The 21433-nt window shown below is 35.8% G+C and overlaps 3 protein-coding genes across 3 annotated transcripts in view; all 3 read left to right on the plus strand.

Moving 5' to 3' along the window:
* smarcad1b (SNF2 related chromatin remodeling ATPase with DExD box 1b) overlaps positions 1 to 2609 on the plus strand; it is an 18999-nt gene extending 16390 nt beyond the window's left edge. Inside the window, exons 19-21 of the mRNA XM_016253113.1 lie at positions 1871 to 2053; positions 2157 to 2266; positions 2348 to 2609. Coding sequence (XP_016108599.1) covers positions 1871 to 2053; positions 2157 to 2266; positions 2348 to 2409 — 355 coding nt within the window. The 3' untranslated portion in view covers positions 2410 to 2609. The remainder of the gene's footprint in view (positions 1 to 1870; positions 2054 to 2156; positions 2267 to 2347) is intronic.
* A 3142-nt stretch (positions 2610 to 5751) lies between these two features.
* On the plus strand, positions 5752 to 12453 carry ska1 (spindle and kinetochore associated complex subunit 1). The gene is made up of 7 exons (XM_016253132.1): positions 5752 to 5877; positions 7805 to 7894; positions 8706 to 8830; positions 9116 to 9219; positions 9343 to 9483; positions 11628 to 11797; positions 12067 to 12453. The coding sequence occupies exons 2-7, from the start codon at positions 7807 to 7809 to the stop codon at positions 12213 to 12215; spliced, it is 777 nt and encodes a 258-aa protein (XP_016108618.1). The 5' UTR covers positions 5752 to 5877; positions 7805 to 7806; the 3' UTR covers positions 12216 to 12453.
* Positions 12448 to 21036, plus strand: LOC107567450 (solute carrier family 2, facilitated glucose transporter member 11-like). The gene is made up of 12 exons (XM_016253131.1): positions 12448 to 13056; positions 13127 to 13225; positions 13482 to 13642; positions 14911 to 15035; positions 15119 to 15248; positions 15348 to 15496; positions 16427 to 16617; positions 16877 to 16987; positions 17099 to 17200; positions 18738 to 18813; positions 18911 to 19038; positions 20757 to 21036. Exons 1-12 carry the CDS (start codon positions 13033 to 13035, stop codon positions 20973 to 20975), a joined length of 1515 nt encoding a protein of 504 aa, XP_016108617.1. The 5' UTR covers positions 12448 to 13032; the 3' UTR covers positions 20976 to 21036.
* Positions 21037 to 21433: the final 397 nt, after the last annotated feature.

Raw genomic sequence — 21433 nt, forward strand, 5'->3', positions numbered from 1 at the left:
CTAAAACTAGTAATTTTAAATGCTGTATGTGATTTTTTTTTTTTTACTTTTCTGAATATTGCTCAATTTAAAGGTAAAAAGGGGAAATGGGCATGCAAAATTAGATATACAATATCTTCATAATTTATATTAAATATTAACCTATACAGATAGATTCAAAATCATTAAAATATTGGCTGATAAACAGTATTGCACCGATATTGTGCATTTTTATCATTGTTGCTCATAGTAAACAACATAAAGCTGGGAGCATGCTGTACAGTTTTTGCCACAATTTTAACATCCAAGATTTTATGGGAGCATAAAAGATTTGATTTGTCGTTGGGGCATTACTTTTTCTTTCTTTCTAAAACATTAGCTTGAGGGTTTGCTTGAGTTGCATGGTATCACTTAACTCAATCAACCACCTAGTAATTTTCTATAAAGCACCCAGAACACCTTAGCAACACCCTAGCAACCACCTAGTCATGCCCTAGGGCTTAGAGAGCACCCAGAACCCATAAGCAACACTTAGTGATACCTTAGAAAGCACACAGAACACCTTAGCAACACCCTAGTAACCACCTTGCCAGTCTAATGCCTAAAGCACAGCCCAATACCATAGAAAGCACCCAGAACAACTTAGCACCACCCTAGCAACCATCTGGCCAGCCTAATGCCCTAGAAAGCACCCAGACCACCTTTACAACCACCTAGTCATGCTATATAGAGCACCCAGAGAAACTTATCAACACCCTAGCAACCATCTGGCCAGCCTGAAACCCTAGAAAGCATCCAGAACACTTTAGCAACACCCTAGATACCACCTGGCCAGCCTAATGCCTAAAGGCCAGTCGGCTGTGAAAAAAAAAAAAAAAACATATCGGTCGACCACTACAAAAGTCTCTTTTGCTTACCGAGGCTGAATTTATTTGATCAAAAAATTCCATCAGATCAGTATTATTGTGGAATATTACTACAATTTAAAATATATTTCTGTTAATATTAATAATGATATATGTTAATATATTTTAAAATGTCATGTATTTCTGTGATGCAAAGCTGAATCTTCAGCATCATTACTCCAGTCTTCAGTGTCACATGATCCTTCAGAAATCATTCTAATATACTGATCTGCTGCTCAAGAAACATTTATTATTATTATTAGTGTTATAAACAGTTGTGCTGCATCATATTTTTGTGGAAACCGTGATAGATTTTTTTGTCAAGATTTTGATAAATCAAAAAAGATTTTGATAAATGTTCAGCATTTATATTTGAAAATATAATTTTTATAACATTTATACGTCTTTACTGTCACTTTTAATCAACGAATCCTTGCTTCCTGAAGTATTAAGTTCTTTCAAAAATAAATAAAAATCTCACTGACACCTTATCAACTGTAGTGTACATGTGCTCTTCAAGAGATAATATACTGCTATCCATTTAAGTTAGTAGATGATGATCTAATTCTCAAAATAGATGTAAATAATTAAATATCCAATATTAGTACTGAAAAAATAAAGCACATTAAAAAAAATCACAGATATCAGCTGATAACTGATATCATATGGCACTGATATATTGTGCGTGGTGGATCTCCACTTAAATTTAATTATTGTGGTATTGACATAATACCAATTATTATTAATTTTTGGAATTGTTACCAAAATGTAAATTAACTAGGTACACTTCATTCTGTTTCATTCATGTAGGTCACCATCCTGTTCTCCCACCTTTGTTTTCTTGGCCAAAGCACTTAACCCCATGATCCACAGGGACGTTTGCTTCTGTTAGCATACTGTTAATCACTTCAGATAGAAAAAAAGTGACTTCTTAATGCCAATTAAGTAAATGGACAGTAATTGTAAATCTCACTGGGCTTTTACAGAATTGGGCTGATTGACCAGTTCAACACAGACCAGGATATATTTGTGTTCCTGCTGTCCACCAGAGCTGGAGGACTAGGCATTAACCTGACTTCAGCCAATGTTGTCATCCTTCACGATATCGACTGCAACCCTTACAATGACAAACAGGCAGAGGGACGCTGCCACCGGGTGGGACAAACCAGGTTAGAGAACACTGGACGTGTGTGTCTCACAGTAGGCTTTCCTTTTGTTTCACTATCGTCTGTCCTAATGCTTTTATATCTGAATGCATTTGTCACATTTAAGGACGGTGAAGGTGATGAAGCTGATAAGTAAGGACACCATAGAGGACGCCATGCTCCGAATTGGAGAAAGAAAACTCAAACTAGAGCAGGACATGACCGCAACTCAGGAGGGTGAGAACACTTTAATAAAGCTCACAGGGATTTTTACCTGTTTTTTTGTAAAATGAATACAAATATGCTTGGTTCTTCCAGGTGAAGAGGACTCATTACCTGATGATGTGACCTCGCTGCTCAAAGCTTCTCTTGGACTCTGAAAGCTGGCTCATATTGTGAGACTTGACGGAATCTGAAAGAAAAAAAGTACTTTAGCACACCGGAGTTTGATTTTTCTATACTGCTCGCAAAAAAATATGAGGTTCAAAGGAGCAGATGCGTTTACATTTCTACTGTTCGTGGCAAAAAATACTGTAATATTGTAGTGATGTTGGTGTTTGTTTGATTGTTTTTGTATTCATGGGGGTTTAAAACCTCAGTCTTTGATTAAAAAAGTGAATGTTGTTGAAGGATTTGTTGTTTCTTGCTCATTTCCTGAGTTGGTCTTGATTTTGTGGTTTTAGTCTGGATCTGGGTCTCAAAAATCTCAGACAAGGAAACTGTACAATGTGACCCAGTGCCTGAAATAAATGCTTCCATAAATTCTGCATTTTCTCTGTTTCAGTTTTTTAAAACAGACAGCATGGTTCTTGGATTGAAAATCGCATCCAAACACTGAATCTTGAAAAAGTTATTCATAGTATTCATCTTAAAAAAATAAAGGTTCCTCTTTAGCATTTATGGCTCCATAAAGAACATTCATGGAATTTTCCCAAGGGCTCTTTATAATGGAAAATGGGTTTTCAGACTATTAAAACGTTCTTCACACCAAGAAAAAACTATTTTAAGAACTGTTCGCTGAAAGGTTTTTTTTATGGAACCCCAGATCACTGTTGCCAACTAATTTTCAGGGGACGTTGCTAAAGGAAGGTCGATTTGTTGCTAAATGACATTGTGATGTCATTGCGTGATGACGTCATTACGTAATCATCACTCTCAAACGTAAACATCAAATCTCAGTAAAAAATATATTTTTATATGTTAATTTAGATTTGTTCATAAAATAATATTAATGCATAATATAATGTTAAAATATAAATAACTTTTTATATACAACATTGAATTATTGAACACTTACATTTTTGAACGATTACACGTTTTTTTTATTAGCTAGTAAACTAGTAAAACTACACATTCTGAACAATTATAGATTTAAGCAGTGTATTAGTAGTCAGTATGCTACACTCTAAGAAAAGAATTCACAGGTTTTTAACCTGGATGTTAAATTACGCATTGTATTTTGTGTTTCGGGTTAAAGGGTTACAATGGATAATGGATAACGGATAATGTCCTGGAAAATTACTAGAAGCCTACCTTTTCCATTTTTCTAGATATTTTTCTTACAGTGTACTAACTGATCAACAATCACAGGTACAACCAAGTGTATCATAAATGAGCAATTATTAAATTATTATTATTATTATCAAATTGAATAATTGCAAATTGCAATACTTTAATTCACGTGATGTGTACTGCTAGGAATCTTTGGTTGTGTGCCTTTTTATTGTTTGAGTCACTTATCAAAAGTTGCTAAAAGTAGCCAAATAAAATGTAAAAATATCTAAATTTGTAGCTAGGTGCTTTTGGAAGAAAAAGTTGCTAGGGTAGTCTGAAAAGTTGCTAAATTTTGCAACAAAATTGCTAAATTGGCAACACTGCCCCATGGTTCTTCTATGGCATTGTTTTATTTTTAAGATATCTTATGATATGGGTCAATTATATAAAAACTCGAAGCAAATTATTTAAAAATGTATGTGACCTAGTTGACATCATGGTCATGACTCAGAAAAGCACAATTACTTAAAATAAAAAGTTAATACATAAATAAAAACACCGTAAAACATACAGGCGCATGTGTGACGTTGCATAGAAAAGATCTTCAGTTTGAAGACCGACTTGATGCAGAGGGCATCTCAAGGCTCACATATACAGCTCTTTCTCTAGCAGTCAGCAATCATATTTGCAGGACTGTTGATAATATGCTTTTCAAATTTTTATGGAAAAATAAAACCCATTATATTAAGAAATCTGTGGTTACGAACACAACTGAAAATGGAGGATTTAACTTCTTAGATTTTACCACTCTTAATTATACTTTTAAAATAACCTGGATCAAACAATTAAAAAAAACAACAACTAGTATATGGAACATTATTCCTCATTGTATTTTTTCACAGGTTGGAGGTCTTCATTTTCTTTTGCTTTGTAACTACAACATTTCTAAACTTCCGTTAAAGTTATCCCATTTTCACAAACAAATGCTTCTCTCCTGGCATTTAATTTATAAACATAATTTCTCACCTAATAGATGTTTTATATGGAATAATAAGCATGTTTTATATAAATCTAAAACACTGTTTTTTGAAAATTGGTTTTCTAATGATAGAGTTTTGGTGAGCCAACTCTTCAGCCAAGAAGGACTTCTGTTAACTTATTCTGAATTTTTGTCTAAATTTAAAATCCCAATCATTCCTAAAGAATATGCTGTAGTTATGGATGCTTTGTAAAAAATACATGTCCCCAATCTTCTCTGCAGTCTTTTGATCCTGTTGACACTGCTGTTGGTTGAGTTTGTTTTTCTTCTTCCTCTGTTAAACACAATAATCGACAGGTTCGGGCCCTTTTCCAAAGAGATGTTGTCTCTAGACCTCCTATTGTAACTTTCTGGAATAGCTGAGTTGATGGTTTGATATGGCATACAATCTGGAAATTACCTCATAAATATTTAATCACAAATAAAGTAAAAGAAATTTCTTTCAAACTCATTTATAAATATTACCCCGATAACTTTTTCCTTGTAAACAGATTTAACTGTGATATTGATACACTATGTACATTTTGTGGTCTACATACAGAAACGTTTTTTCATTTATTTTGGAGTTGTCCTTACTCAGTCAATTTTGGTCAAATTTCTGCTCATTTGTTAGAGATCATATCATGCCCAGCTTTCAACTTCGTTTTGAAAATGTTTTATTTGTTTTTTTCTCTTACACATGTCATTCCATAAGGAATATTATTTGATTAATGTTTTACTTTTGCTGGCAAAGTTTAGTATACATAAATGCAAGTACGGCAATTATAAACCATTGTTTCTCATTTTGAAATCAGAAGTTAAACAATACCTAAAATCAATTTACAATTTGATAAACAAGAAAGCTGTTAAGTGTATTAATGTATGTAAACATTTCCATGTTTTTATGTCATTTATTTTATATTTTCTCTTTACTTCACTGTAATTTTGTATCTTTTTGTATAATTTTGTTCACCCCCTGGCTACTGTAAAGTGTTGAATTTGAGCGTTTCAATAAAAAAATTAAAAAAAAATTAAAAAGACCGACTTGATATTACCAGAACGTCTGACAGCATTAACAAACTTAGAAAAAGATTTCATAAATGCATATTAAATCAAGATAGAGCCCGTGTTATAAACAACAGCCTACATCATATTTAGAATGGTCTCATCAGAAAGTAACATAAATACCTGAGACATGCTGAAGAGTGAGTCTCTCTGTGACGAAAGTGTGTGGACGAATCACACGGGGTGTTTGTGTTTGAACTTTGGCGCGTTCTGACTTCAAGTCCCTTCCTGAAGCTCTCTAATCACCCCCATAAACAAACCCGTAAGACAGGCGAGTATCATTCATTGTATTTGTATGTTCTTTCTTAACTTATAATGTTGCCGATTTATTCAAAACAGTGTCGTTAGTTTGAGACCGATGCAAAAAGTATTTTAAAACGCGACTATCAACAGTCGTTCAACAGTACGTTTTATGGACCGTGTTTTGTGCCTGTAACAGATCGTTTAGACAGCGGGATAACTATTAAACAGTGATTTCTGTGTATAGTGTCTCCCTTTCCCTGCGAACTGTCAGTCACTAGATTTGTTGTTGTTGTTGTTGTTGTTGTTGTTGTTGTTGAAGCTCTCTAATCACCCCCATAAACAAACCCGTAAGACAGGCGAGTATCATTCATTGTATTTGTATGTTCTTTCTTAACTTATAATGTTGCCGATTTATTCAAAACAGTGTCGTTAGTTTGAGACCGATGCAAAAAGTATTTTAAAACGCGACTATCAACAGTCGTTCAACAGTACGTTTTATGGACCGTGTTTTGTGCCTGTAACAGATCGTTTAGACAGCGGGATAACTATTAAACAGTGATTTCTGTGTATAGTGTCTCCCTTTCCTGTTGTTGTTGTTGTTGTTGTTGTTGTTGTTGTTGTTGTTGTTGTTGTTGTTGTTGTTGTTGTTGTTGTTGTTGTTGTTGTTGTTGACGCGGTAACGTTGTGTCATATGCAGTGTTGGGGAAAGTTACTTTTAAAGGTAATGCATTACAATATTGCGTTACTCCATAAAAAAGTAACTAATAACGTTACTTAGTTACTTTTTTTAGGAAAGTAATGCGTTACGTTACTTTTGCGCTACTTTTTAAATCTGGGCAGGGCTTGCTTGTTTGTTTTTAAAATAAAAAAGTTATATTTTTGCCAAATATATAAAAGCCGTTTCACACCAAAAGTGAAATGAATACGCCTCGGGCTGAAGGAAAAGTACATTTACGCCCGTACAGTAGAATGCAGAAGAAGACATTTCAACACACTTCAGCAATAAACAAAGACACAAATGTTTGTCTAGAGTAATTTGTGCTTATTAGTACGGTTGAACTGGATCATCGAAGGTCAGAAGCTAAGACTTTGGTTAATAGAATGGGATTAAATACATAAAGGATATTTGTGTTGTTTAACATTTAATTATTGCAGGTTTGCGTCATATTCTGAGTTGCATTATTTTTATTCATTTTGAGGAATACTGAATCTGTTTTTTTTGTTTGTTTTTTGTGAGTGAGATTAATTAATGCATATTCATATTTATTTTAGAACTACAGTAACATCTGATTTCTCTCAACATGGGGACAGGAGAGCTGTCCGTCAATAAATTGGAAAAAAAGTAACTTGCGTTACTTATTTGAAAAAGTAACTCAGATATTCTCTTGTAAATTAAAAAGTAATGAGTTGCTTTACTAGTTACTTGAAAAAAGTAATCTGATTACGTAACTCGCGTTACTTGTAATATATTACCCCCAACACTGCTCATATATAAGCTCATAAAGACTAACAAAAAGAAAACAACACTAAGAAGAACTGATAACGCCTTCGCTGAAAGCTTTAAAACGTGGACATTTCGACATATAGCTTATATACAGTAAATATAATTGAGTTGTGTCAAATACGCCTTCTGTAGGCTTTTTGCGAGGTTGCTAGGGCGATGCTAAGCTGTTGCTAAGGTGTTATGAGTGTGTGCGACACTTATCTATATATAATGGTAACGTTACAGTGGTGTGTGTGAGTGAGTGGTTGCTAAATTATTGGGAATCATTTGCTAAGGTGTTCAGAGTGGACACTGTTGCTTTGCTAGGGTGTTGCCAAGGGGATCTAGGTGGTTGCTACTGGGCGTTGCTAAGTATGTTTGGCTTGTTCCTAGGCTGTTGGTAGGTAGTGTTGTGTGTGTCTTTGAATGTGAGCTCTTGTTGACCCCTAATCTTTTTATCTTCTCTTTAAAGAAATGAATCACTGTGAGCTTGAAGAAGTGACGCAACATATTAACAACAAAATTTCCATGATTAAAAGTCTCCTCGAGCTTCGAGCTGTTGGTATGCTGTATTTACTATATTTACCATTGCCAGTGATGTACCCAAAATCATTTTCTACCCAAACCGAAATTAAAGTTTGCATTTAGCCGAAAATCAAATGTCGCTCATTAATTTGGAGTGACTCAGTAAAGTCCTATTCACACCAAGAATGTTAACGATATAAATGTAGTTGTAAAAAAAACTCTTCTAAATTTAAAAGAATAGCAGAGTCCACACCATAACGATAACAGCACAAAAGAACCATATTGAAATCAATTCCAATTCCATTTTTTCCCCTGTTGATAAATGATAAAAACATTAAAAGCCAGTCAGAATCCATCCATAAGAGCCTGAGCATTTAAAGCGCCAAATGACCATTACTGTAGTAAACTGAACATTATTCTGCGATAATGTGCACACTAATATAATTGAGATATACTGTACTTGGTGTGAATGAGCCTTAACTGAACTAATTTAATAAATTAAACCGAGTAAGGTTCTTCACCATCTTCACTAATTTTTTACATATTGCTATTCTAGCATAATTTTTTTTGCGGTGATCTGCATCCAAATTGCTGATGTTTACCAGTCAAAAAACAGCATCGGAGAAGGTCTAATTAAACATCACTATTTTTTGACACTCCAAAACCATTTTGACCAAAGTTGAATTTTGTTTAGCTGTTTCTGCTGAATATTTTTGGTATATCACTACCTGGTTCTGTAAAATAATGAATGAGTTCAGAAATTGACTTATATTTTATCATTTTAAATTGTGTTCCTTGGTGCTGGTATAATTTGTTACGGTATGTCTCATGTGATTTTTTTTCTTTAGCAAAAGATCCAGACAAACGTGGGACTCTTCTCAAAATCGAGCAAGAAGTCTCTGCCATCAACGAGCTCCTGGATCGCTTTGAGAGATATGTGGGCGAGCAGAGAGGCTTGCTTAAGCATTTGAAGGTGTGATATTTTCATTCATATTTATTTTATTTTATAGATAATATCTGTAATTGTAACATTAAGTAATGGGAGCTTTTCGAAAACTCTTTAATCAGTTGAACCCATTGCTTCACAAAACGATTCACTCTTTCGAAGTTTGATGTATGCTCTGTGAACCTCTGCTCTGGAGGTTTTGAAGCTTCATGAAGCAGTGTTTCAAAGGCGCCCATCACTAGTAACACTTCATCACATATGATCAAAAGCTATATTTTTACTTTGGTTCTCTTTTATTGATCTTGTCAATAGGATCTAGAAGGTTTTTTCCTGGAGGACGAGCAGGATGCCCTTCACCTCAAGAACAACATCCCTCCGCACATGCCCAAAAGAGGCCAGCAAGCAGCTCCGCAAGGGTATTTCCTGTTTTTGTGTTTCTTTCCCAACTATACTACATTGGAATGGTGCCTTATTCAGTTTGCTTCATCATTAGGAAGCACAAAAAACATGAACCGCTTGGCTTTTTGTGTTGTCTTCAGAGGAGGACAGGTGGCAGTTCAGAGCAGGCAGACAGATGCACCACCCGCCCCTCAGGAACAGGGGCCGCCCAAGAAAACTCAGCGCAACCAGATCAAAGAGATGGAGTTCATTACCGTCCCAGAGTTTGACAGCATACCACCGTGAGTCCTTCCACATCTGTCTAAACAAAGTCTGTGAGCAAATATAGTACAGAACAGTAAACAATAGCTGTATACCAAAATCCAGTGAGCCGCCTACCTAGACAGCATTGTAGGCACGATGCTGTTGTGAAGGCTGTTTTGAATGGTGTGCTACCATCTCAGATACCGTCTCTCGGCAATCCCAAAATACACTGTGATGAGCTTTTCGTTCAGTAACAGAAACATGGAAAATCTATTTACAAATGGGCTGTTTTACCTAATATTTATGTGCAATACATTTTTGATTATAGCATGCTGTTAGCTTAGTGACATGCTAACATCCAAAATCATAGAGTGCAACAGTGCACCTCCACAAGTATTTTACTCATTAGTTTTTTTCCATAGGGATGTAAAAAAGTCTTTGTTAAAGAGTTTAAACTAGGGCAGCACGATAAATCGCATGCGATATTTAATGCGCATCTTATCAGTAAAGCCGGTTCTGTAATCAGCGGTAAATCTCCATCACATGCATGCTTTCACATTGAGCAGCATTTACTACACAGAGCCGTTGTTCACTGACGAGATAAGCATGAAAGTTACAAGTTTGTGAAAGGACGTAAACATAAAGCCGATTATGAATAGGCTTGCACGATAAATCGGATGCGATATTTAATGCGCATCTTATCAGTAAAGCCGGTTCTGTAATCAGCGGTAAATCTCCATCACATGCATGCTTTCACATTGAGCAGCATTTACTACACAGAGCCGTTGTTCACTGACGAGATTTACCACTGATTACAGAACCGGCTTTACTGATAAGATGCACATTACATATCGCATGAGATTTATCGTGCAGCCCTAGTTTAAACCATGAAAACAAAAACCAACCAACTACAAGGTGAAACGAAACACATTTATTTGAAGCAAAAAAAGGTTCGGGAAAATGTGTGTGTGTACGTATGTATATGTGTGTGTGTGTGTGTGTGTGTGTATATATATCTATATATATATATATATATATATATAGATATACACACACACAAACAAATATTTAAGTATTTGAATAGAATAAATGAAAGAATAGAATAGAATAATATTATATATAGAATAATATTATATATAATAGAATAATAAAATAATAATAAATAATCACCTAGGTATTTTATCTTTAAAGTAAGTTTGAAAGGGAAAGTGACACTAAAAATAGAGAGCAGATAGATTTGCAAGTGTCAACATTGTCGCTAGCATTGACAAGTACTTAAGAGAGAAAAAAAAAATTATAGAAAGACTCAAATGTGGTATTTAAGAAAAACAAACACACCCACACATGGGCGTATTAACATTGACACAGAAATTAAACAAAATTACAATGACAAAGTTTCAAGTGGTGTCATGGTTATTGGAAATTTTTAACAGGCGATTGAAGAGAGGCCTCCAAGAAGCTTCAAATAGATCTATATTTCCAGACCTGATGGCTAAAATTTTAACAAAATTATATACAAACAAAAATTCTATATTTTTGTTTGTAAATAATTGTTACAATTTTACAAAAATTATTGTAAAATAACACAATTATATGCCATAGATTAACAACCTCAGAGCTCATAGGAGGTCTGTCTATAACGAGTTATTTTTTAAAAATCAATTTCCCTGTGTAAAAAAATTAAATAAAAAATACTTCTGGAACTTAAATTTCAGAACTCTATTCTCTGATTGGTGGACATTTCTTTGCAGAATTGTGGGTAATGTAGTTTTCACTGTTTAATGTGATTTAAAAAAATGTTGAAATAATGTGAGCTGATGTCGTCAAACAAAAGCATAAACCATTAATTAATAACCTTGTTATTCCTCTATGAAGAAATGTGAATTTTTACTATTGAAATCAGTGGTGGGTCAGGTACAGAGTGCTTTTGTGTTGCTACAGTGCATTAGTAGAATGTCTCAAATTGGTTACTTATGATGCTCCATTTTGGTTAGAAATGTAGTTACTAATGTAGACAGCAGAAAGGAAGAGAGCTCACTCGGTTTTGGAACAGGAATTCCATGATTAACCAATCAGAATCAAGTATTCCAGAGAACAGTTGTAATGCAGTTTTATTATCTTTCAAATTGTTACTGCAATTCACATGAAGTCCATTTCTTGATCTTCACTTGTGCTGTCACAGGTATATGAAAGGCCGCGTGACGTATGACCAGCTGAATGCAGCGGTGCAAAGCATCAACACAGCTGTGACGTCAAAATATAAGATCCTCCATCAGCCAGTCAAAACCCTGAACAATGTGTCCCGCACACTCCACCAGCGCTTTAAAGACGAAGAAACAAAGGACACCAAGGGTATCACCATTTTATCTGTCTGTCTCTTCCAGAGCTGCTGATCAAAGGCTTATTTGACCACGTTTAGCACTGCAGTCCATCATGTATTAACAGTCTTGTCATATGGAGAATTGAGAGTTTACTGTTTACTCCAGAAAACTATTAACGCCACCGGGCGCATGAACTGGTATAAGTGCTCCGATAACTAAGGTCATTTATCCTGGTCTGGTATTTAATAAGTTCTTATGGGCTGAAAGAGGTCATCCATCAACTCCTTCTGTGTCCTGCAGGTCAGTTTTTCATCGTGGAGCAAGACATCAGAGAGTTCGCCCAGCTGAAGGTGGACAAACGGTTTGTGGGCATGTTGAACATGCTACGCCACTGCCAGCGTCTGAGGGAAGTCCGAGGCGGCGGTCTGACACGCTTCATCCTGCTCTAAGACTCAGAGACGCCCACATCTCCATCACATCGCTTTGAATGGAGTCACATTTGCCGTGGAATTTATTAAAAATAGAATTATGTCAAGTCATCCTGATTTGCATCTACTCAGTTTGAGGCCTAAAACCTGGCAGAGAACTGGATTTATGGCTAAACATCAATTAAACACAGTCAAACATCAAATGTTGAAACCTTTGTGTGCTTGAAAAGTGTTGCTAATAAATAGATTTTAGAACTGACATTAGAGGTTTCAGAACTGTGTGTAATTTATGTTGGAGAACAAAAACTCATTATTTTGCTGAACAAATGTCTCTTCAATTGATGTCAACAACAGGCTTAATTTACTCATAAATCCAAAAGTGTTCTAAAAACCCATTAGAAATTCCCACGGGCACCCCATGGTGAATTAGCATTCCGGGTCGGCCTACAAATTGACGTCGTGAATTAACAGTTGGGTCACTTTATCTGTGATGATGAAATTATAAATCGATTGCTATATTATTTATATTGGTGGAAAGTGGAGAAATATTGAAGCAGTTTTTGTAACCTCATCTCAGATGTCAGTGTCATTTCAAAAGTTGGCAAGATTGCTGTATTGACGTTTTGGTTTCATTAAGTTTTGAGACAAAAGAAACCACTACCCGAGAGACGTGTGAAGATGAATCCGACTCGTCAACTTTACCCTGCTTTTGCCACCCAAATCTCAACCGAGCATGAAAAGTTACACATCTACAGTAAGTTAGACATTTCTGTTCTTGCTTTGTCATCTTCACTTGTTATAAAGACTCCATGTAGAGGACGCTGCATCTGCACATACAATGACGGGGGCTTTAAGAGAACTGGTAGGCCAGCTTTTACGTTACATCATAGTTTGATTGTCCAGTTTTTGCAAAAAATTTTCTTTTTTTGCAGGCGAGAAGCCCTGTGCTTGTTGCAGCCATTTTCATAGCAGGAATAGGAGGAACCTTTCAATACGGCTTCCATATCTCTGTCCTTAACTCACCATCACTTGTAAGTAATCACACGTTCAGTTACATAGTGTCTTAGGCTGATTTACTATCTCTTTTGAGCTGCAAATAGGGGGGTTGGAGGTCATCAGTATTAATCAAATGCATTTCTGCCTCCGTCTTAAGATATGGCATCCCCAAAGGATCAAAGAATCAATACATATCAGCGCTTATGAGTTGGTGCTAACCTGTGAAACGCTGTGGTTCAATAAAATGAAATGAATGACATAATCAACTGAGACTTGTGCTTACATTGCAAGTTTATTAAAGAGCTGGTGAACAGCACCTGCCAGCAGCGTTATGGCCACTCTCTTGAGCCCTGGGAGCTGTCTCTCATCTGGTCCTTCATTGTGTCCATATATTGCATGGGAGGGCTGGCTGGAACCCTGTATGCTGGACATCTGGCAGGCGCGTATGGAAGGTACTGGAAGTGCATCCATATAGCAGACATCCTAGTCAGGTCATAGGCTGATGCTGAAGAATGTTACAGGGATAGTTCGCCCAGAAATGAATGATTGTTTTTTATTTTATTTTTTATATTATCCATGCTGTTTTGAATTCCATTGACTTGAGGTGATATAGTTAAAAACAAATGAAATATAGAAGAAAGAGAGTCATACATGTTTGAAATTACATAATGATGAGAAAATTCATTTTTGGGTGAACTGTCCCTTTAATGCTATTGGATATACAGCACCATTCAAAGTTTTGGGGTCAGTACAAATTTTTAAATACCTTTCAGAGAAGTCACTTAATCTCACCAAGGCTGCATATATTTTATACAGTAAAAACAATCTTCTGAAATATTATTACAATTGTTTTCTTGAATATATTTTAATATATTATGACTATATCTGTGATGCAAAGCAGTCATCAGTGTCGCATGAACCTTCACAAATGAGTCTAATATGCTGATTGCTGCTCAAGAAACATTTCTTATAATTAGTGTTGAAAACATTTGTTATTTCTGAAAAATGTTATTTGAAATAGATTTTTTGTAACATTATAATTGTCTTTACTATTATGTTTGATAAAATTAATGCATTCTTATAAAGTATTAATTTCTTTAACAACAACAACAACTACAAAAAACGTATTGACCCTAAACTTTTGAATGGTAGTGTAACTAGGTTTATTTTCAGGTGATAACATGGATGCTTCCATATTTCTGCGTTTTCAGAAGCATCTGTGGTATTGAGCATTCTTAGAGTGTGAATCAATAATAAGCAACATGGCCTTTTAATTCCAGAATTGACCTGAAATTATGCTAAGGGCAACAAACAGCTGCTGATATTTCTTCTAACCAGTCTAACCTACATTAATTCTCTCCAGGTTATGTTATGTTCTGTTCTGTTCCTGTAACTGGCACAAGAAAAAATGAAAAATTTTGAAGTTCAGGCTGAGTGCAATATTTCTTAAAGGGATAGTTCACCAAAAATGAAAATTGCCACATGTATTACTCACCCTTAATCCATTCTAGGTGTATATGACTTTCTTCTTTCAGACGAATACAATCAGAGTTATATTTAAAAATGTCCTAGCTCTTCCAATGGCAATGAATGGCTGCTGAGATTTTGAAGCCCAAAAAAGTACATTTTCTTTTTTTGGTAAACTTTAAATTTGTGGTATTTAAGGAGCAGCATTGAAGTGCAGTGTGTTTGTACAGTATGTGTTTTTAACTCTCGATAGGAAGACAACTCTGCTTTTGAACAATGTGGTGGCAATCTGTGGAGCTGTCCTGATGTTGTTTAGTAAAACCGCCCTCTCGTTTGAGATGATCATGGTGGCACGTGTGCTATACGGCATCAACGCTGGTGTGTTGGTAAATCTGTAAATGCATGGTCTTTTTTTATTCTGTGCTATTTTTCTATGTTAACTGCTCGAGTGCTGTCTGCAGGTGTGAGTTTGACTGTCCACACCATGTATATATTAGAGTGCGCCCCCAGGAGGCTGCGTGGGATGGTTGGTGTGTCGGTGGCCTCTTTTGTCTCAATGGGGAAGTTTTTTGGCCAGCTGCTCGGGATCAGGTGCGTCATTAACAGCAGGTTTATCTTCCTGTAACATTCATGTGTTAACCGAAAGATTTAAACTTTAAAGCTTGGGTTTTGAGAGTGTGTGTGTGTCAGTGAGGTGTTAGGCACTGAAGAGCGCTGGATCTGGCTGCTGGCCTTCAGCGGGGTGGCTGGTCTCCTGCAGCTAGTAACTCTGCCCTTTCTCCCTGAGTCCCCGCGGTACCTCCTGCTGGAGAAGGCAGACAAACATGGCTGTGAGATGGGTCAGAACCACAGACAACTCCTTTGACATTTACACATACATTGATATTTCTTGCTAAATTCATCTGAAAACATTTGTTCAAAATGTGGGGCCACATCATGGGAAAACAGGGTTTTCAGTGCTCTTTTGAAATATAATGCTGAAAAAAAATTTAAGTACATTACTGTTAAAGATTTTTTTTTAAATTGAAAATTGTGTGAAATTGCATTGTTTTTATACGTTTGAACTTTTTGTGTGTGTACTAATATATACATATAAAAAAAATACAGTACACTCATAAACAAACCATTTATCATGGTTATGATAAATCATGATTACTCGATTTGACAGCCATATATATATATATAATTCCTTTTTTTTTTTTTTTTAGAATTTAATGTTTATTGTTCAAATGTTACAGTAAAGTAAAAAAAAATGCTGTTGTTAAATAATAAATGCTGTTCTTTTCAACTTTCTATTCATCAAAGAATTATGACATGAAATGAAATGTATCACGGTTTCCACAAAAATATGAAGCAGCGCATCTGTTTTCAACATGATGATAATAAATGTTTCTTGAACAGCAAGTCAGCATATTAGAATGATTTCTAAAGGATCATGTGACACTGAAGGCTGGAATAATGATGCTGAAAATTCAGCTTTACATTTAAAATTACAATGAAATAAAAAAATATATTGAAAGAAAACAATTCTTTTAAATTGTAATAATATTTCGCCGTTTTGCTGTTTTTACTATAGTTTTGATCAAAAACAATAATCCTTTGTGAGCATAAGAGACTTTTTTCAAAAAAATTCTTAACAACAGAGTTTTGAACTGTAGTGTACATGAATGCAAACACTTCTAGCTACATAGAGTTAAAGTTACAATAATATCAAAAAAAATTAAATATGTATGCTGGCAAGTTATTTGATGATGTTCAATATGTCTCAGCTTTGCGCAGGTTGTGGGGAGCTAGAAAGGACCCTGGACCAGAGATGGAGGAGATGTTGGCTGAATACGCCTCCCTAAAGGGCGTGAAGATCCACAGGCTCATGGACCTCTTCGTCGACCACAACGTCCGCTGGCAGCTCATCACCGTCATCGTCACGTTCGTCACACTGCAGCTCTGCGGCATCAATGCTGTGAGTCACAAAAAGTCGCAGTGCCACGCGCACCTAAACGACTGAACCGAGAATGCTTATTTTTTCAAAACACACAACCATATGCCACAGTCTGTTCAGGAAATGGGCTTGATGGCTTCACATTGCAAGATAATTTACTTCTCGCTCAATTAGTCTTTTTGATGAAAGCCACCGCCATTGTTTTTCATCATTCAGTTTCAAAGATGAATAGACTTAAAGATATTGTTGTTCACATGGCCTGTGAATCATGTCTTTGCAGGTCTATCTCTATTCGTTTGATGTGTTTCAAGCTGCCGGTATTGCCAAGGAGAACCTGCGCTATGCCGCCCTCGGGACGGGCCTGTGTGAAGTCTCCACCTCTATTGCCTGTGTGAGCCGCTCTTTACCACCCAAATATTTCATCTGAGCTCAAAACATGATGTGACCTGGTTTAAAGGAATCTTCTGTTTGTGTGGTTGTTTCCTGTCTTATTTTTATCCAGGTGCTGATCATCGAGAGCACAGGGAAGAGATTGCTTCTCTTTAGGGGTTACCTGTGCATGGCCGCCTCACTGGCCCTGCTCACACTTACACTTTACCTTCAGGTCTGCTTATTTTTTATTCAAGTTTCATTGTTTAATTGCATCATAATTTTTCAAACTACCGTATAAAGGCTTTGTGGTTAAATATTGAGTGAGAAGGCAAGTTATAGTTTGTGTGCACTGCTAATAATTCAGTTATTAACAAGAAGAGTGCCGATTGTGACTTGATTTAAATTGCTGTTCCATTTAAAGGGATAGTTCATTAAAAAATTTACATTTAGTCAGCATTTACCTAATCTCATTCTAAACCCATATGATTATCTATCAACACACACACACAAGATGTTTTGCAGAATATCAAGCTGCTGTTTTCCTATCATTACAGAGACTACAGCTTCAAAAAAGACAAAAAGCATCATGAATGTTTAATAAAAGTAGTACTCTCGCACTATATTCCATGTCTTTTGAAATCATACTATAGTTTTGTGTAAGGAACAGACTAAAATCTGAGTTATTTACTGAAAATCTTCAGTAAATTATTACTTATTATATAATGAAAGTGAATGGAACTGTTGCTTTCATGCTTCACAGATAACAAAAAAGCATCATAAACGTAGTTTATATTAATCATGTGCTTTATTTCTCATCTTCTGCTGTCATATGATAGTTCTGTGTGAAGAACTGACTGAAATTTAATTCATTCACAGAAAATCCTTGCCACAGCTTTCAAATCTTATGCGCTTATTATATACAGTAATGAATGAGAATGGAGGCTGGAGATGTCGAGCTTCAAAAATGCATCATAAAAGTAGAGTAAAACTAGTTTCTGTGAATCATGTGCTTTATTCCACGTCCTCTGCATATGATAGTCTTGTTTCTCACACAAAACTAAGTCATTATTCACAGGATGTTCACAGCAGCTCTCAAATCTCAAGTTGGTTATTTATTTTATATAATGAAAGTGAATGGCGACTGGAGCTATCCAGCTTTAAAAACACAAAAAAGTGTCCTAAATATAGTTTTGTGTGAGAAACGGAAGGAAATTTAATACATTATTTACAGAAAACCTTTGCCACAGCTCTCAAATCTCATTCACACTTCCGTATATTCCACATATTTTGTTTCCACAAAGAATGTTGTAACACTATACTTTTTTTTTTTATTATAAACCATCTATTGTTGCTTTCAGTATGGCTATAAATGTCACGCAAAATAATATTCAAACTGACATTAGACACTTTTAACATTGAATAAAGCACATAATCAGTACCTCAAATTATCATTGTCATAGTTTGTATGCTGTTGTCGACGTCGCAGAAATAGAAACCGTTCTAAAATAAAAACTTTGCATGTCGCCATAGTTAGGACAAAACTCTGATTAACACGGAAAAGATACCTTTTATCGCATGTTGCGGCATCGCGTGACACGGTGTAAGAGCATGGCAAGACAACATGGTAAGAAATTAAACAACTTTAAGTAAATTTTTTCTTAAATACAAGCAAGTAAGCATCATATAAACTGATCTTTTTTGTGACTAACAAGCCACTGTTCATACTATATGAAACTATTCCTGAGACTGGATTTGTCTGGCTGTTATAGGACTTTGTATCCTGGATGCCATACTGCAGCATGGTCCTTATTTTCACCTACATCTTCTTCTTCTCTAGCGGGCCAGGTACATCCACACATTTTTCTCCTGCAGTGAGATGTTCAGACGCTTATTTGTAGCCTTATTGTCTTAACAATACTCTTGTGAATTCTCTCTTCCACAGCCGGGGTGACAGCACCACTTCCTGGTGAGATTTTCACACAGTCCTATAAACCTCCGGCGTTCATGGTAGCCTGCATCCTTAACTGGACGGGACTCTTCCTGGTGGGCATGTTGTTTCCTCTCATAGTGGTGAGCTTTTATCATTTTATGCCTTCATGCCCTGTTTTTTTGCTGAAAAATGAAAGGTGCAGAAACATTTACACACAGAGAAATAGTATGTTTGAAAACTATTTGAAAAAGATACACACGAGATGCCGTTTTAGTTCATATGAGTAGCCTAATAAAACTGTGTTATTTTACATGGAGCTAGGGGTGTGTGATATTGACAAAAAACATTATATCTTGATTTTATTTGGGGGGGGGGGATTTTTTGATAACAGTAATTGAACAATATTTTGCTTAGTGTGTTTTTATGCTTGGACCTTTTGCTGGATAAATAACTAGGACACTAAAACTGCCATATATTCTGCGATAATCCCTTAATGAGTTATTCATTGAATGATTAATTCAAATAATTCATTTGACACATCGATTCATTTAGAAGTGAAGCAAATGGCTGTATTTCTGAATGGATCAGTGAATCACTGACTCAGATGATTCATTTAAAAACACTCATTCAGGAACGAAACACTGCTGTGTGTTGCTCTGATAATTTTCTGCTCCAGCTTTTTTTTGGCAAAACAATATTTTGTCTAAACTGTAACTCACTCAGTATTAACTTGTTTTTTGAACTGTTGCATATCATTTTCATCACATTCGCATGCTAATATTCAGGAAAACGGCATTCTTGCTTGAGTGATTTTACTGAACTATTTCATATCTTATAAATATAAAAAACTAATACAGGGATTTTTTTTGCTTTTATAACTTGAAATATAGGGTCATTTTAAATTAATTCTAATAGGCCTCATGTAGTGAATTCTTTTTAACTCTCAACGTTTTTTTTCTCGTTTTTTTTCTCCAATGGCATACTTGATAATGTAAGCTCGCATATTGTTAACACAAGTGATTTTACTGAACTATTTCATATCTTATAAATATAAAAAACTAATACAGGGATTTTTTTTGCTTTTATAACTTGAAATATAGGGTCATTTTAAATTAATTCTAATAGGCCTCATGTAGTGAATGCTTTTTAACTCTCAACGTTTTTTTTCTCGTTTTTTTTCTCCAATGGCATACTTGATAATGTAAGCTCGCATATTGTTTTACGATTTTACGATTTTATCATTGACGATAAATATCGCACACCCTTACATGGAGCAGGTCTCTTTATGAAGGCTGCCATTTTGAGATTACATGATCAAATGAATACTACTCTGTTACAACGTTCGTAGGTCGGGAAGAAGGAGGCGGGAACCGGCGAACATTTAAACAAAACTTTAATCAAATAAACAAACACAAAATGAAAGTAAAGCGGCAGCCCCTCGCGGACAACTGCCGCACACAAAACACAAAATAAAATCCAGGCCTGGTCCTCTCTCTTCCAACACTGTCGTCACTCCTCCTTTTATCCTTCCGGAGCTCCTCCATGGGACTCGAGACTGGTGAGTGGCACAGGTGTCGTGCATTAGCATTTCCTCCACCGGCCTCGCTCCGTTCCCACGGCTCTCGGCCCCGCCCCTCTCGTCACATACTCATTTTATTTGGTTACTCCTCTTATGCAACACTTATGTGATGTCTTATGTAAATAGTGCATTTCTACGTTGGAATCTGAAAACTTGTGCTTTTGCATACATCCACACCACTAGGGGGCAGTATAAGTCTAAGATGTTTACAGAATGCACCATTGAAACATGCCTTACTCACAGTTAGTTAGTCCTTTCTAATGTATTTTTCCATTGCAGGAACATTTGGATTATTTCTGCTTCCTCATATTTTTTGTGTTCTGCTTCTTCTCTGGTGTTTTCGTGTGGTTCCACGTGCCTGAGACAAAGAATAAAACGGTTCTGGAGATCACAGAGGACTTTAAGAGAATGCACCAGAAAAGCAGACACTCACTACAGTCCAAACTGAGCTCAATACACACAAACAACACCCAGAGCACCATATCTACCAAGCTTTAGCACCGGTTCAGAAACAGTCATGTAGTCAAATCAGAAGCTGACCAATAAAAAGTCATTTTACACCCAATATTCGTTCTCTGTTTTGATGGCTGCTGACTGTGTGCTCTGTCTGGCTATTCTGTTGGTGACATCAAGTGTGTTAAACTGTAAGCCACATCCCATTTGTAAACTCAAAATCCAATTTCAATTAGAGGTGAACTGAATGTTGAATCAATATATTTGTACTTTGTCACTCCAAGGGACACTGATTCAGGTTTGGCCTGATACAGCGGCTGTGGTGCAATGACTTTATTGACACTGTTTCTAGGATGGCTCTGTAGAGTGATTAGTAAGGCTTGAGTATCTATTGAATCCTCAGAGGTGTGTTGACTTCTTACCACACCATAATGTTATCAAATTAATTATTGGACTCCACCAAATGACTATGTAATGTGGCATCTCTCGTAAATCATATTTAT

This window comes from Sinocyclocheilus grahami, unplaced genomic scaffold, assembly GCF_001515645.1.
Source record: "Sinocyclocheilus grahami isolate Dianchi unplaced genomic scaffold, SAMN03320097.WGS_v1.1 scaffold1159.1, whole genome shotgun sequence".
In the NCBI taxonomy this organism is placed as follows: domain Eukaryota; kingdom Metazoa; phylum Chordata; class Actinopteri; order Cypriniformes; family Cyprinidae; genus Sinocyclocheilus; species Sinocyclocheilus grahami.

What these genes read in the sequence shown, in the direction of transcription:
- ska1 (XM_016253132.1), top strand. Translation starts at nt 7,807, where the DNA reads ATGAATCACTGTGAGCTTGAAGAAGTGACGCAACATATTAACAACAAA. An exon ending in GCTTGCTTAAGCATTTGAAG is followed by an intron (nt 8,831 to 9,115) that starts GTGTGATATTTT and finishes TCTTGTCAATAG; the next exon opens with GATCTAGAAGGTTTTTTCCT. An exon ending in GAGTTTGACAGCATACCACC is followed by an intron (nt 9,484 to 11,627) that starts GTGAGTCCTTCC and finishes GTGCTGTCACAG; the next exon opens with GTATATGAAAGGCCGCGTGA.
- LOC107567450 (XM_016253131.1), top strand. Translation starts at nt 13,033, where the DNA reads ATGACGGGGGCTTTAAGAGAACTG. An exon ending in CGGGGGCTTTAAGAGAACTG is followed by an intron (nt 13,057 to 13,126) that starts GTAGGCCAGCTT and finishes CTTTTTTTGCAG; the next exon opens with GCGAGAAGCCCTGTGCTTGT. An exon ending in CACTTACACTTTACCTTCAG is followed by an intron (nt 17,201 to 18,737) that starts GTCTGCTTATTT and finishes TGGCTGTTATAG; the next exon opens with GACTTTGTATCCTGGATGCC.